A 14,944-nucleotide genomic window follows, 5' to 3' on the forward strand; every position below is an offset into this window, starting at 1 on the left:
ACCCATGCACTATCATGCACACACATACCCATACCCACATGCTCACATACACTCTATGCACACACTCATACACACCGGCACACACCCCCACACTCACCTGCACACTTACCCCCACTCATGTGTGCACACCCACGCCCCACACTCACACGCTCACATGCATACACTCCCCGGCACATACACACTCACCTGCACACCCACGCAAGTGCGCGTGTACTTCTGTTTTTCAATATTGAGGGTCAAACCCAGTATTCTCTACCTCTGAGCCTCATCCCCAGACCTTTTATTTTTTATGGAGAGACAGAGCCTCACCAGGTTGCCCTGGAGGGTCTTGCTCTCCTTGCCATCCTCCTGCCCCGGCAGTTTTGTTCTAGAGAACAGAGAAGTTGAAAGCACAGGGTCGGGGGGCCTTGGCAGCCCATGACCAATTCAGTCTTCTTACTGCCACTTCCTCTTAGGTATTTAAGATGCGGCAGTGAGTACGATGCCACAAAGAATGACAATCATCCAAAGACAGGTCAAAGCTGGCTCCCCCTGGTCCTCCTGCAGAGCACTGAAGTGTCACCCTGTGCCTCCACATTGGCTTCCTTGTCTTTTGTGTGTGTGTGGGGGGGATGACGGGATAGAGTTCCTCAGCAGGTCTTAGTTCAATGGAAGTGCATCCTGAGATTTCACGTTGAAGTTTTGGTGAGAGAATAAAGACCACTGTCCCTTGAAACCACACGCTTGTGTGAGCCAGGACATGCTTATGACGCGCACAAGAAACAGGTACCAACCCTGTCACCGAGGCTGCCAAGGCCCCGTGGGAGGAGTCTGAATGATGGGTTTCAAATGTTGACCTTCATCCTCGGGGACAGTCCAATGGTGGTCAGCTGGTCCAGCTCTGGAACTGTTGAAATGGAGAGGACAGTGGCCTCCACTCTGGACTAGGGCCCCGGTCTCGAGCCTGTGCCAGGTGTGAACAGTTGAGCTGCTGGGTGGTGGGGCCGGGGATCCCTGGGGACAGGGGTGAGGCCCAGGATGGAGGGGGCCCGGGGCTCCCGGCCAGGGAGCTGAAGTCCTTCAGTATCTTAGAGTTGGTGGGCTGCCCCAGCACTTCCAGGTGAGGGTCAGGCCGGTCCAGTGGCTTTTCTGGTCTTGGATATCTTGATCCTTATCGATACCTGTGCCTTGTCACCAATATTTCATGAAAGTATTGCTATGGCTGAACTAAGGTCCTCCACGTCATTATTTATTTATTTTCTATGTTCCCTTGGGTTGTGTTCCTCTGTCCCTCCTGCTTTATTTGGGATGATTTGAATATATTTTTAGAATCCAGCTTTGACTTATTTGTTGTTTGTTTAGTTACATAACTTTATTTTTATTTTTTAATGGGTGCTGTAAGGATCTCAGCACACCTTGTAGATTTGGTGTGAATGTCTCTGTCCTCTCAAATGCACATGTTGAAATCCTGACCTCAAAGCAAGAGTATGAGGCTTTTGGTAGACCACCAGATCCTGTGGACAGAGGCCTCATGATTAGGACTAGCACCCTTACAAAAGACACTTTGGAGAGCTAGCTCGTCCCTCCCACCCTAAGGACATGAGGAGAAGGTACCATTTATGTAACAGGAAACAGGGGCTCAGCAGATCCGAATCTGCTGGTGCCTTTATCTTGGACTAACCAACCTCCAGAATTGTGAAGCATAAATATTTGCTCTTTTTAAGACATGAGTTTAGGGTATGTTGTTATAGCATCCCAAAAGGACTGATGCAACCCTTCCATCTCCCCAGTACCCTGTGAGTTAATACTATGTCACTTGGTTTAAAATGTAAAAAGTTTACAACCATATAGATCCATTTACTGACCACCCAGGAATGGATCCCCACGTTCCTCCTGTTATAGTGCTATATAAAGTCCACTGACATACACCATAATTCCCACTTTCTAAAGCGATGCTATTTTGCTTTAACGAACTCTATGCATGCTAAAGAAATTAAGAGAAAAAATTATCTTCTCAATATACCTGGATATTTACCATTGGTGAGATTATTCACTTCCTTTTAGTTTGAAGAATTTCCTTTTTTTTTTTTTTTTTTTGGTAGTAAAGTTCAGATAGGGACACACTGTCCAAATTTCCTTTTATCTGAAAATATTTTTATTTCACCTTTATTATTAAAAGATAGTCTCATTGGATATAGAGTTTGGGGCTGGCTTTTTTTTTTCCTTTCAGTACTTTGAAGATGTGATTCAATATATTCTGGCTTTTATAGTCTCCAATAAGAAGTTAGTGAAATTTCAAATCATTCCCTGTACCTATTATAATTTTTTAAAATTTTTTCATGATTTTCTCTTTATTTTTCTGTTTTTAACAGTTTGACTATGATGTGCCTAGGTGTGGATTCTTTTTTATATTTTCTGCTTGGGATTCATTGAACTATTTTAAATCTATAAATTTGTATCTGTCACCAAATTTGGGGAAATTTCAGTCATTATTTCCTCAAAAAATATTTTTTTATGCTTTATTATCTATTTCAGAACTCCAGTTTCATGTGTCATACACCTTTCTGATATGAAGCCACAAATATTTATATCTCTGTATTCTTTTTTCAATCTTTACTATTCAGAGAGAAACTTCCACTAAGCCTTCTTAACTAGTTTTTATTTCAGATATCATATTTTATTTTTCAGCTCTCAAACTTCTGTTTATGACAAAAAAGTTTTATTTCTCTGCCAGAATCTCACTCATCATGAGTACATTTTCCTTTGAGCACAGTGACATTAACTGCTTTAAACATTCTGTCTATTAGTTCTAACAGCAGAGTCATCTCACCATGGGTCTCCATTGATTATCCATTTTTGCTCAGGAATAGGTCACCTTATTCTTGTTCTCTTTTAGATTGCAAAATTGTGAGTTATACAAGGGACATTGTAAATGTTGTCATGATGATTCTGGACTCTGTTATATTCCTTTGAAGAGTGTTGATTTGTGCTTATTTGTTTTAGAAAGCAATTACCTTGGTTAGACTTAAACCACAAATTTTGTTTTTGGAAGCAAGTCAACTCTGTTCAGATCTTTTATTATTGACTGTCTTCTGGCCCATGGTTCAACGAACGTGTAAGATGCAGGCAGAGTTAATTTACTGAGTTTGGGGGCTCACAAGTTTGCTCCTTTCCGGGGTTCACCTTTTGTTCTTCAGTGGCTGTAGTTGTCTCAAAAACTATTCTTTCTGTATTTATTTGAAACTAAAAGACTGAATTTGCTATCACAGTTTTAGCTGTGCCTTGTGGGTAACTCACCTTATACCATTCATTTAAAAAAAAAATTTATCCAAAGCTGTTAGCACTTGACTAAAAGTGGAGCTCACTTGCATTATGATTAATGTCATAATAATTGGATGTATAATTTTATAATTATAATTATAAAATGGTTAAATTGCCTCATCTCATTTTTTCTTTATCATGTCGAGCTTCTTTGGGAAATTTCACTTATTACATACCAGGCTTTGTTTACCAAGGTGTAGAATCTCTCTTGTGAATCTTTCTGACTTTCACCACTCTCAGACTCAACTCTAGCGTCTCAAGATGGATTCACTTACTTCAGGTGCTGTGCTTCCTGATACTGGGGCACACATTCTGGGCTTTAGTCTCTTCACCTGGCCGTCTGCAGAGACACTGTGAAGTTTCTAAAGTTCTCTCCTAGTCGGCTGCATATTCGAATCCTGATAGCCCAGGAGTCCAGATGGGCAGATAGCACAGCCATTTGTCAGCTAAGGAAGCTGAGGATAGTGGGGGACAATTAACTTCCCTAATGAGCCTGAAACCCAGGACTCCTGGCAGCTGGTCAGGCTTCTTCTGGATCTCCCAGGGCAGGACAGTCCAGAGGTTCACTTTATCTCCCACTAGTGCTGGGATGTTGGTGGTAATACCCCGACCTTCTCCCTCCAAGGCAAGAAAGGCCCCAGCTCAACCTCCCAACTCTGCCTCTCTCACCACTTGCCTGTGGGGTTCAGGGTAGGTCCATTCCCTTCTGCAGAAGAAGGAGGGGTGGGGCTGGAGGATTTCTGTGTTCTTTTTGGCATTTTAAAATTTGTCATGATTTGAGAATTTCTCCCCCAAGTTCATGTGCTAAAAATAATCCAAATATTCACATATTAATGGTATTTGGAGGTGCTGCCTTAGAGAGGGAATTAGGATTTGATGAGGTCAAGAGGGTGGGGCCCCCATGATGGTGTCATTGGCTTTATCAGAGGGGGAAGAATGGGCTCTGTCTCTCCATGTGCTGCCTTCCGCCATGTTATGATGCAGCCAGGAGCCCTCACCAGGTGCTGTGCAGATATCAGCTCCTTATTCGTGAACTTACCAGGCTTCAGAGAAGTGAGCCAAATAAACTTCCATTCTGTATGAATTACCTGTTCTCTGATATTTTGTTATAGCGACAGAAAACAGGCTAAGACAGCATGCTTCTACTTTCTGATATTTGATGCTTGGTTTTACATGCCAAACTCGACTGCATTCATTCATTCATTCATCCACTCATTCACCTATTTATCCATGTAACAGACGTTTGTTGAGCACCTGAACGTAATAGACACTGCTCTACAAATCAGAGGAATAGGTATGAACGGTCACAGTCCTGCCTTGTGAGAAGTCCTTGGCTCCTAGAAGAGAGATAAAGGAACTTGGGTCAGTCATCCTGCGTGCCCTGTGCAATGACAGAGTAATAAAAGGGACTATGGAGCCACAAGAAGGGAACCCAGGCTTGGGGCTGGGAGAGGTGGGCCGTCAGAGAAGAGGCCTGGGCACAGTGACTCCAGGTGAGCTGTGGGATAACAATGAGCATATATGGAATGTGTCCTGTTAGAGCCACCAGCTCTCCCAGTTTGCCCTCAACTGGGGGCGCTCCTGGGATGTCGGACCCACAGGGCTAAACTAGGAGAGTCCCACATGCCAGACTTGGTTTTGAGCACATGCCATTTATGAACCCACTTACTCCATGCAATAGCCATGACATGGGCGTCATTCTGTTTCCATTTGTAGATGAGGAAGTCATGACCCGGCAAAGTTTAGTAACTGGACTGAGGCTTGCAGCCAGAAATAGATCCTGGCATAATCGGAACCCAGAGCCCCTACTCTTGACCATGACCATGTGTCCTGTGGGTACCATTGAGTGAAGGGACAAGAGAAGACCAGGGTTAGAAGTCCCAGTTCTGGCCGTCACCGCTCAGGGACCATGTGCCATGAGTAAGTGCCTCATCTTTGTTTACTTCATCTGTGAAGAGGGGGTCCTCCCCAAGCCTGCCTGGGGGTGTGTGTGCTGAGTTTGCTTAAGGGGCTCAGGTGTGTGATGCCCTTGGCTCAGGATTTAATGTGTTGGACGTGGCGGTGAATGTGCATCTTGCCACCGTTACAGGGACAGGGACAGGAGACGTTGCGGATGAAGGAACAGCCTAGGCGGAGGCTCAGAAGTGAGTGAGAGAGAGAGCGAGACTGGGAGCTGAGCAGGTCCTGTCTGTCCAAGGACAGAAGGCTGGGGAGGCAGAGTCGCTTTCCATTCTCCATCCTGATGGGGCAGGGTGGGGTTAGGAAGAGGCAAATGAAGCAGAAGTCGGAAATAAAACTTCAGGAGGATGGGAATACTCTTCAATTAAGATAAATAATATCTCCATGCAATCTTAAAAAGTTAGAATTAATGCACAAAATCCATGATGAACAGCACATCATCTCTAAAGACAGGATCTGACCCTGTGCTGACATGACTTGGCCCGGAGTTCTTCATCCTGATCCTGGGCCTGGAGGATGCTCCCGCATTTAAAACTTCACTATTCTGTTCCTTGTGGATTGTTTTTGCATCAGTTTTTAATGTTTTGAAATGCTGCATTAAGATGTTATGTATGGGGCTGGGGATGTGGCTCAAGCGGTAGCACGCTCGCCTGGCATGCGTGCGGCCCGGGTTCGATCCTCAGCACCACATACCAACAAAGATGTTGTGTCCGCCGAGAACTAAAAAATAAATATTAAAAATTCTCTCTCTCTCTCACTCTCTCTCCTCTCTCACTCTCTCTTTAAAAAAAAAGATGTTATGTATGATCACTTTACAGAAGAAGAAATACAATTGATCAACAAACATGAAAAAATTTTCATTATCTCTAGCAGTCAGAGAAGTGCAAATCAAATGTACTCCATCTCACTCCATTCAGAATGGCAATTATCAAGAATATAAGTAATAACAAGTGTTGATGAGGATGTGAGGAAAAGGGACTCTCATCCATTGCTGGTGGGATTGCAAATTGGTGCAACCAATCTGGAAAGTGTGGAGATTCCTTAGAAAACCTGGAAGGGAACCACCATTTGACCCAGCTATCCCACTCCTTGGTTTATACCTAAAGGACTTAAAATCATCATGCTATAGTAATGTACCACATCCATGTTTATAGCAGCACAATTCACAGTAGCTAAACTGTGGGACCAACCTAGATGCCCTTCAGTAGATGAATGGATAGAGAAAATGTGGTAAATATACACAATGGAATATTACTCAGCCTTAAAGAAGAACGAAATTATGGCATTTGCAGGTAAATGGATAGAGCTGGAGACTATCATGCTAATAAAACACCCCCCCAAACCAAATGCCAAGTGTTTTCTCTGATAATTGGATGCTGATCCATAATTGGGGGCAAGGGTATAGGAAAGAATGAAAGAATTTTGGATTGTGTAGAGGGGAGTAAGGGGAGGGGTGGGGCCGTGGGGATGGGAAGACATTATTACCCTATAAACATGTAGGATCGCACTATTGGAGTGACTCAGCCCCATGTACAGCCAGAGGAACAAAAGAGTTGTGCTCCATTTGTGTACAATGTGTCCAAATGCGTTTTCCTGTCAGGGGTGACTAATTAGAACAAATAAAAAACAAAGACATATAGGTGTGATGTTATGCATCCTGAATGTTTTGGCACCTTCTTGAATTTCCCACCTAAAGTGGGTCCTTCGTGGGTTCCATCTTGGCCCTGGCCCAGGATGGGCCTGGCTAATGCCTGCTCTTCTGCAAAAGTGGTGACCAGTGCCATGCTCGACCTTCAGGCCTGTCCCCGTTGTAGGATGAATTATGTGGTTGCCTGGTGGGATGAGGCATTGGCCTGGGCACCTGGGAGTGTACAGCAAATGTCACCTTCCCTGGTGACTCAGGGGCATTCCTGTGGCAGGTCCCGTTCCCACCCCCTCCACCCCAAGGTCCACCGCTGGCTGGGACACGGGCTGTCGGAGGGGAGAGGGCCTCAGACATGGCGCTGCTATTTCAGGGCAGACGATGGCTTCCTTCTCTAGCCCAGATGAAACCTTTCCTCTCCCGAGGTCCTCATAGCCCTCTCATTAGCGGTCGTGTTTGTGGATCATAGTCCTAAGGAGGAGGCAATAAAAAATTCCAGAATGTGCCGCCCGGCCCTCCTTCACCCTGCCACAGGGAGGGGCCGCCAACTCTGGCTGAGGCCTGATGACTCCGGTGACGACTGACCAGGGCTGGGCGTGGGCCCTTGTATCACAGCGGATTATTTAATCCCCATGAGTCAGAGATGCCGGCCACAGGCCAGGAGCCCAGGAAAATACGTGGTGACAGGGGAGAGAAAAATAGCCTTCGGGAGGCCCCGGTGGCCACTTCAAAGGCCATGGCCCTGCCAGGTGATTGAGGCCTAATGGACACCGTGTCCGGGAAACGGCTTGGCCAGAGATGCCCCCTGCCCACAGGAAAGCAGGCGGGCAGGCCAGGCAGGGCCAGGCCCAGGCGGCCCCGTGATTAGAGGACGGACAAATACCTTTGCTGCTGGCGCTGAGCAGAGCCGCTCCATTTTCCCCTCAGAGGTGAGGAGGGTGCCCTGGACAGGCAGCAGGCCTCAGGAGGACAGGGGCTCCTCACATTCGGCCACCAGCAGTACAGGTGCTTAGAGGGAGGAGGACATGGCCAGAGTGTGCGCTCATGGCCGTGTGTCCACACACAGAGGCTTGTGTGTGTGTGTGTCCATGTGTCCGCACATACATCTGGGTTTGTGTGTGTGTGTGTGTGTGTGTGTGTGTGTGTGTGTGTGTTGGGCAGGATCTGTGTGTGGGTATGGGTCCTGCCCTCTGCGTCCCCCTTTTTCTTTTTCTTTTTTTTTTAATTTATTTTTTAGTTGTAGTTGGGCAATATCTTTATTTTATTTTTCTGTGGTGCTGAGGATCGAACCCAGGGCCTCACACATACTAGGCGAGCACTTTGCCGCCGAGCCACAGTCCCAGCCCTGCGTCCCCCTTTTTCTTTCTTCCGTGTTTGGACTCTTCCGTGGGGAAGGGCTCCAGCAGCCTACAGCCCCCCGGGGCCTCGACCTGGTCCCCCCCCCCCCCCAGCTAGACTGTCTTCTCCAACTCCTAGGTCCCCAGCGCAGGCCTGCAGGCTAGCTGGCCTGGGGATGTAGTACCCGCCCGCCAGCAGGGAGCAGGGAAGGGGCCCCTCCATGCTGTGAGGGCCCTGGGCAGTCCAGGCCCCAGCCACCCCTCCTGGAGGAATCCATTTATCGACGGCCCCCTGTGCTCAGACCCCCACAGAGAGGCCCCCCCCCCAGCTGGTGCCCCGGGTCTGCAGGAGAGAGAGGTCAAACGCAGCCTTTCCCACCCGCAAGTCATCTGAAGACCTCCACCAGATGCCCGCAGCCACAGACGCCTCCTCTCTCCCTGGCTTCCATAGTTATGATTAAATCAGCTCACTCTCCATTGTAATTGACTTTAAAAAGAAACATTTGATGGCTACCGGAAATGGAAAGATCAATGTCCTTTGGCATAAATAGCAGATAATGATAAAAAGGAGCACAGTGAAAATAGAATCTTATTTTTTCCATCCTAGATGGCAGAGGGCCAGTTCAAGGGTCCAAGTCCAAGGCCACTCCAAGGTTCCAAGTTCAAGGCGAGGTTCTCTGTGTTGCAAAGAAACATTAGAAAACATGAAGGAACCGGGAAGATATCCTGCCACTGAGGACTTCCTTTCCCGTGTCTTCCAGAGATGAAAACCCACAAAGGCTCCTGCATGATGGGTGGGGTTAAGGCCATGTCCAGGGGCCTTCCCCAATAACTGCTGAGCCCACACGCAGCACCGGTGATCCGCTCTGTGGCTTGGCTTTGAAATCGGGCCCCATCAGGAAGGTCACCCGATCCCTCAAGCTTGACCTCCTCCTCCCCCAAATGAAGATCCCACCAGCTGGGTGGGCAGAGGCGGAGGGAGGTGGACAGTTCCATGCACACGGGAAGCCTCAGCTCTCGGACGGTGTCCTGGTGCTGGGGTTGCCCAGGGTTTGAGGCCATGGTAGTAGCGGTCTGCAGGCCGGACAGCGCTCAGCACCCAGGGGCTGAACCAGTCGGGCGCTGAGACCTTCTCCTACCTTGAACCCGGAGAGGGATGGACACTGAAAGCCACCACGGGCACCCTGAAAGTTCTTTCTCTGTCACACTCACTAACAGATGAAGGGGGCCTAGATGCCAGGGGACTCACAGATCCCTCAGAGACGGGGAGAGACCCCCAGGTGTGCCCACTTACATAAATGCGCTTCAAAGCATTTGCACAAATACAAGCTCACTCAAGCCGCGTGCCTCCGAGGCACTGTCACAGAGAGTTCCTGGCGGCCTCATCTCACAGGTCAGCCTAAGGCAGCTGCTCGGGTCACACGGCTCATTCCTCAAGTGGCTCCATCTGGATCTGACCCGAGCCGGGCTCTGAGGTCTTAACCACTGGACCCTTCAATGCACCCTCGAGTGGCCGCGTTGGGTGTGGTTCAGGTGTGAGTGCGGGCGTGGGCCTCGGCAGCCTGGGCCACCACCAGGCCACTTGGACCGAGAGGAGTTTATTTTACAAAACCAGAGCCTGCTCGTTTCAGTTTGCGAACATGAAAGCTGCTTCTAATTCCACCGACAAATACCGCAGGCTCTGAGCTACAATTGGCAGGGACGCCTGAAGGCCCCCGTCCACATTCCTCCCGGTCACCAGCGGCTCAGCCGGAGCGCGGCCATCATTCAGAATTCAGCACTCGGGTTTCATAAGACAACATCGGAAAGGCCACCACCACCGCCCTCGCTCCTCTGTGGCCCGGGGAGGGGGCCCAGCTTGCAACCCGAGCCACCGCCTCCGCCTGGCCCCTGCCCAGGCTGGGGGCCCAGGTTGGCGGCCTCCCCCAGCCCAGACAAGCACGGGCTCTGTCGGAGCGGGGCCCAGGGCCACTGCCCACAGGGCACTGCCTCGCTGCCCGGCGCGGGGACAGGCAGGTTGGTGTATAAATATGCACCAGTGGTCCCCTCGTCTTCCCGCTGGGATCAGGCATTGCTGTGGCCGCGGGATGGGAACCCATTGGACTGAATGATACCATTGAGGGTCACCAGCATCGCCTTCATGTGAGGGACAGGGTGGCAGTGGGTGGCCGGCTCTGTGCCCGCGTGGAGGGGCCTGCTGGGCACCGTAGTCGTGCGCTCCTGAGGCACCAGGGTGGAGGTTTAGCAGGAGTGCTGTCCTCTTACTGCCCAACCCTGCTGTGAATGCCCCACGGTCTCTCCAGCTCTTTCCAGCTCTTTCTTCTCTAATCCAACCCCGGAGTGTACCCAGGGGCATTGTCCTGGAGCCTGGCTTATTTATTTATTTATTATTATTATTTTTTTGTACTAGAGATTGAACTCAGGGGAACTTGACCACTGAACCACATTCCCTATTTTATTTAGAGGCAGGGTCTCACTGAGTTGCTTACTGCCTCAATTTTGCTGAGGCTGGCCTCCAACTTGTGATCCTCCTACCTCAGCCTCCTGAGCATCTGGGATTACAGGTGTATATCACCTCGCCTGGCTCAGGCTCTGCTCTTGGAGCCCCCAAAGCTCGTCTGTCAGTTGCCCTCTCCCTGCAGATCTTCCTGGTCCCTTTGCCCACAACCTGGTTGTTCAGTACTCACCTCTTCCTGCTCCAGCCTCTACTGGGCAGGGGTCCCCATGAGGCCTCTTGACCAGGTGGCTGTGCCCACCCCAGAGACTGTGAGCAGGCACCTCCACAGCCCACATCTGCTGCTTTCTTCAGATGCCGTCCTTTACTGACGGACATCTATTCTTCTCCCAATGAATCTCAGGCAGCGGAATCTCTTCCCTGGTTCTGCTTTTAGGGAACTTGGCTGAAGTTAGGGGAAACCCAGTAATTCCAGAGGCTGGGTAAGTCTTCTAGTTATTTTTTGTTGTTGTTTGTTTTCAGATTGGACAGTTTGTTTTTCTATTTAGTACAGTAGATACTTACTGGGCCCACAGTCATTAGCTGGGATGTACATGCTAAAATCACTCATATCTACACACAAGAGCACACATAGGCATGTGTATTTACACACACAATCACGGGGATTGAATTTTTGGTCACTTGACCACTGAGCCACATCCCCAGCCCTTTTTGTGTTTTATTTAGAGACAGGGTCTCACTGAGTTGCTTAGCGCCTCACTTTTGCTGAGGCTGGCTTTGAACTCCTGATCCTCCTGCCTCAGCCTCCCTAGCCACTGCGCTGCGCTCCACGCACACGTCTACGCATGCAGGGTCCTAGCACATACATGTTTGCAGCACCTGCACCACCACGGGGGAGGCTGCAGTTCAAGACCTCCAGAGGATGCCTGAAACCACGGGCGGCCCTGAGCCCTCTGTGCATTGCTCTCTTCCACACACACGTGCCTAAGACGAGTGTAATTTGTAAATTAGGCACGGGGAGAGATGAGCAATACCAACCAATCATCAAGTAGAACAGTTATCACAGTTTACTATAATAAAAGCTATTTAAAACTTACGATTTTTTTTTCTAGACGTTTCTTAGAATTTTCAGACTCTGATTAAGCACAGGTGACTGAACTTAAAAGGGAAATCGGAGATGAAGGGAGACCTGGGGCGTGTACAGATTAGCACACAGCCCGCACTGGAGCGCAAGGTGGGCGTCTCTGGGCCCGTGGCCACGCTCAGCGTGACCCACTGCAGGCCCTCGCATCTCTAACGCCGCACCCTATCCATTTTCGTGCACCTCGGTTCATTTTGCCGGGAGTATGGATGGACTCTGGCTCTTGGGTCAAGTGGGAGCTATTTCCTGAAGAGGAGTCACACAGCTGATGAACGGCACCCCCACCTCCTCCCCGAGTTTCTCCCCGGCCAAGTGGGAGGAAAAGTTGTTGTGCTGGGTGTCAGGCCCATGAGCCTAGATCAACTCTTGGCCTCCTGTCATGATTGATGACAGAATAGTGCCGCTGTTGCAGAAAAATCAGTCATGCCGCGAGGAGAGGCCTGAGATGATAGCTAACACCGGGGGACGGCTTATTAATCTCACTTCTGGAGGAATCCCTGAGTAAATCAGTCTCCCTTATTAATGATATTTCACTCGGCTCTGCGAGACATCTTTTATCCAGCCAGAAGGGCAATTATCTATTTAGGCCAGGAAACAATATTAGTTACTGCCTCGGCCCCCGGGCAAGGAGCCGAGCCAGGAGACAGAGAGAGACACTCAGAGGGCCCCTGTCCCCAGACTGATGGGTGCCAGGTCCCTTAAACCTCCAAGTAGGTTGCTTCTCCCGTGGCCAGGGGGCTCGAGGGGTGGAGTGTGTGTGAGAGAGAGACGGAGGGAGAGAGATGTGTCGAGGGGCACGGGGACAGACGCCTTCCTCCTTGGTGACAATACCCAGTGCCAGCTTATTTATTCATGGAGCATCACTGAGCAGCTACTTCGTGCAAGGTCGTTGCCAAGGTCCTGGGGCTCCCTGGAATGAACAATGCCTGGCTCTCATCCTCTGTCTAGGAAGCATTTCTGCTTCCAAAGTTTGTTTTCATTGAATTTGCATATGATTACAGTTTGGGGAAGTTGGGATAAAACAGCAGTCCATGATAGGGGAAGGGAGTATTTTCTAGACTTAAATCTCTATATGTCTTTGTCTCCCAGAGGGCAGAAAGAATGGGGGCCTTAGTTAGCCAGATTACCAGGAAAAGTACCCAAATCTGCACGTCTCAAGGCATATTTGGCAACTTGCCATTTCTTGTCCTCACTCATTCAGTCACTCAATAAGCATTAATAGAGCACCTACTGTAGGCCAGTCCCTGTGCTAGGCTCTAGGGTATCACCCATGGATCAGATGTGACTCCTGCCTCCTAGAAGTGCAGAGCTATGGGAGGATTTAGGTGGAGAAACCAAGTAACTGTATGAGGCAAAAAAGAATGAGTTCTAAGGGCAGGCACCAGCCTGGGCATGTGTGTGGGCAGTGTGAGTGTGGACAGGTATGCAGAATCACAGAGGGGATTCCACAGGGCCAGCCGTGGGTGGACAGTCGTCCTATCTGACCTCTAGCCCTGGTGCTAGCCCCTGATGGGTTCTGGGTCCTTGCACACGCCCCTGCGTGTGAGGCCAAGCCTGTCTTGAGAGGCAGTCAGAGTGAGAGCCACTTCAATGGTGGTCATCTGAACGCTCAGTCCCATCTGTGTTCACAGGCTCGGCATGTCATCTCTCTGGATGACTCAACCTGGGAATTTGGGGACAGACGGGAAATTATTCTGGATCGTGCTCCCCGAGACTGTCCCAGAGTGCTTTTCACCTCTGGGGAGAAGCCTGGCAGAAGCAGAGACCCTGGGTACTCTGCGCACACCGGGAACAGCAATCACGGATGCACCGGGGAGCTTGCTTTTCCCTACCAACCGCAGAGTCTCAACCCGCTTAAGCTCCGCGCGCGCACGCAGGAAGCGCTCCCTGGCCTCTCTTGCCCTTGGCCAGCCACTCGAATCTTCTACCTGCCTCCCAGAGCTCTTCCCGTGAGTCTTTCTTGTTCCCAAGTGTGCACTGCCGGACTGGCACGGGGTAGGGACAACTCCAGGACAGAGAAGGGATCTGAGCCTTCTGGACGGGAAGGAGCGACTCACCCGCAGCCCAGCGACTTGTGCCACGGCCTGGAGGGAATGCCCTTGTGCTGGGGCCACAGAGAGCAGGGGAAGCGGGATCCCCACTAAGCGGCCATCAAGGCATGCAACCCCCACACCTCTCCCCTAGGAGGGGAGTCCGCCTTCCAACCCAGGACTGAGCAGCGCATGCGCTGACCACCAGGCAGCACTGCCGATGCCCCCACTCCGTTCCTCTCCCAACCTCCAGGACTTAGCTGTAGGAAGCAGCCCCTCCCGCCCTCCCCGGCCTCGGTGGGTCCTGGGCAGGGCGTCCGGCACAGAGGATCCTTCCTGTGGCAGGGGCTAGTGCAGGGAGCCCAGGCCGCAGGACCTTACCCAGGGTGTGGGTCGTCCCCGTTGTGCCCTGGTGGGCGAGGGGACGCGGAAGCCCAGCCCCTCTCCATCAGCACTTTTGCTGTCCCCCCAGCCCTCCCCAGCTCAGTAATTAAATAAGTCTCTGGAAGAGGAGTCTGTGCCGTATGGCATAAAAATCTCTCTGAACTACCTATATTTACCCCTGAAAGTGAATTCTTTATAAGACCCGGGATATCAAAGCGGCCAGGGATCAAAGTCGTTTTAATAAGCCAGCAGAGTGCGCCTGCCCGGCCTGGCCTCCTCCTGCCGCCCTCCTCGGAAGGCACTTAGGACGCCCCCTGGGCCACATTGTCACCGTGATTGCTCACCCTGCTCGCCTTTAAGGGGACAAAAGGACCCTCCCCACTCTTTCCCGGGGCGTTGCCCACCCTGCCCCACGCAGCAGGCTTTGTGAGCTCTGCTGGCCCCTCCCAGGCCACTGTCACTCCCAGGTCACAGTGGCGCTGTGCTGGCAGGGCGGGAGCCGGGTGCAGCTAACTGGCCCATCCACTTGTGGGGTCTTTACCCAGCGGAAATGGGCGCCTCGCTAAACGTTGGAACAAAGCTGGAGAAATGGTCCCCTTGGGGCCGGTTACTGGCAAGGGGCTCAGGGAGGCTTTGGTGTGCTGGTCACGTGGGCGGGTTCAGCTAGGAAAACTCACCAAGGGGGACCAGGAGGAC

The 14,944-nt window shown here is 50.5% G+C and overlaps 1 protein-coding gene across 1 annotated transcript in view; it reads left to right on the forward strand.

Annotated features, from left to right (window-relative positions):
• The window catches only part of IRX5 (iroquois homeobox 5), a 75,617-nt gene extending 71,015 nt beyond the window's left edge, over positions 1 to 4,602 (forward strand). Inside the window, exon 4 of the mRNA XM_081274865.1 lies at positions 4,540 to 4,602. Coding sequence (XP_081130991.1) covers positions 4,540 to 4,550 — 11 coding nt within the window. The 3' untranslated portion in view covers positions 4,551 to 4,602. The remainder of the gene's footprint in view (positions 1 to 4,539) is intronic.
• Positions 4,603 to 14,944: the final 10,342 nt, after the last annotated feature.

Source organism: Spermophilus citellus, assembly GCF_964194105.1.
Source record: "Spermophilus citellus genome assembly, chromosome: 18".
Lineage (NCBI taxonomy): Eukaryota > Metazoa > Chordata > Mammalia > Rodentia > Sciuridae > Spermophilus > Spermophilus citellus.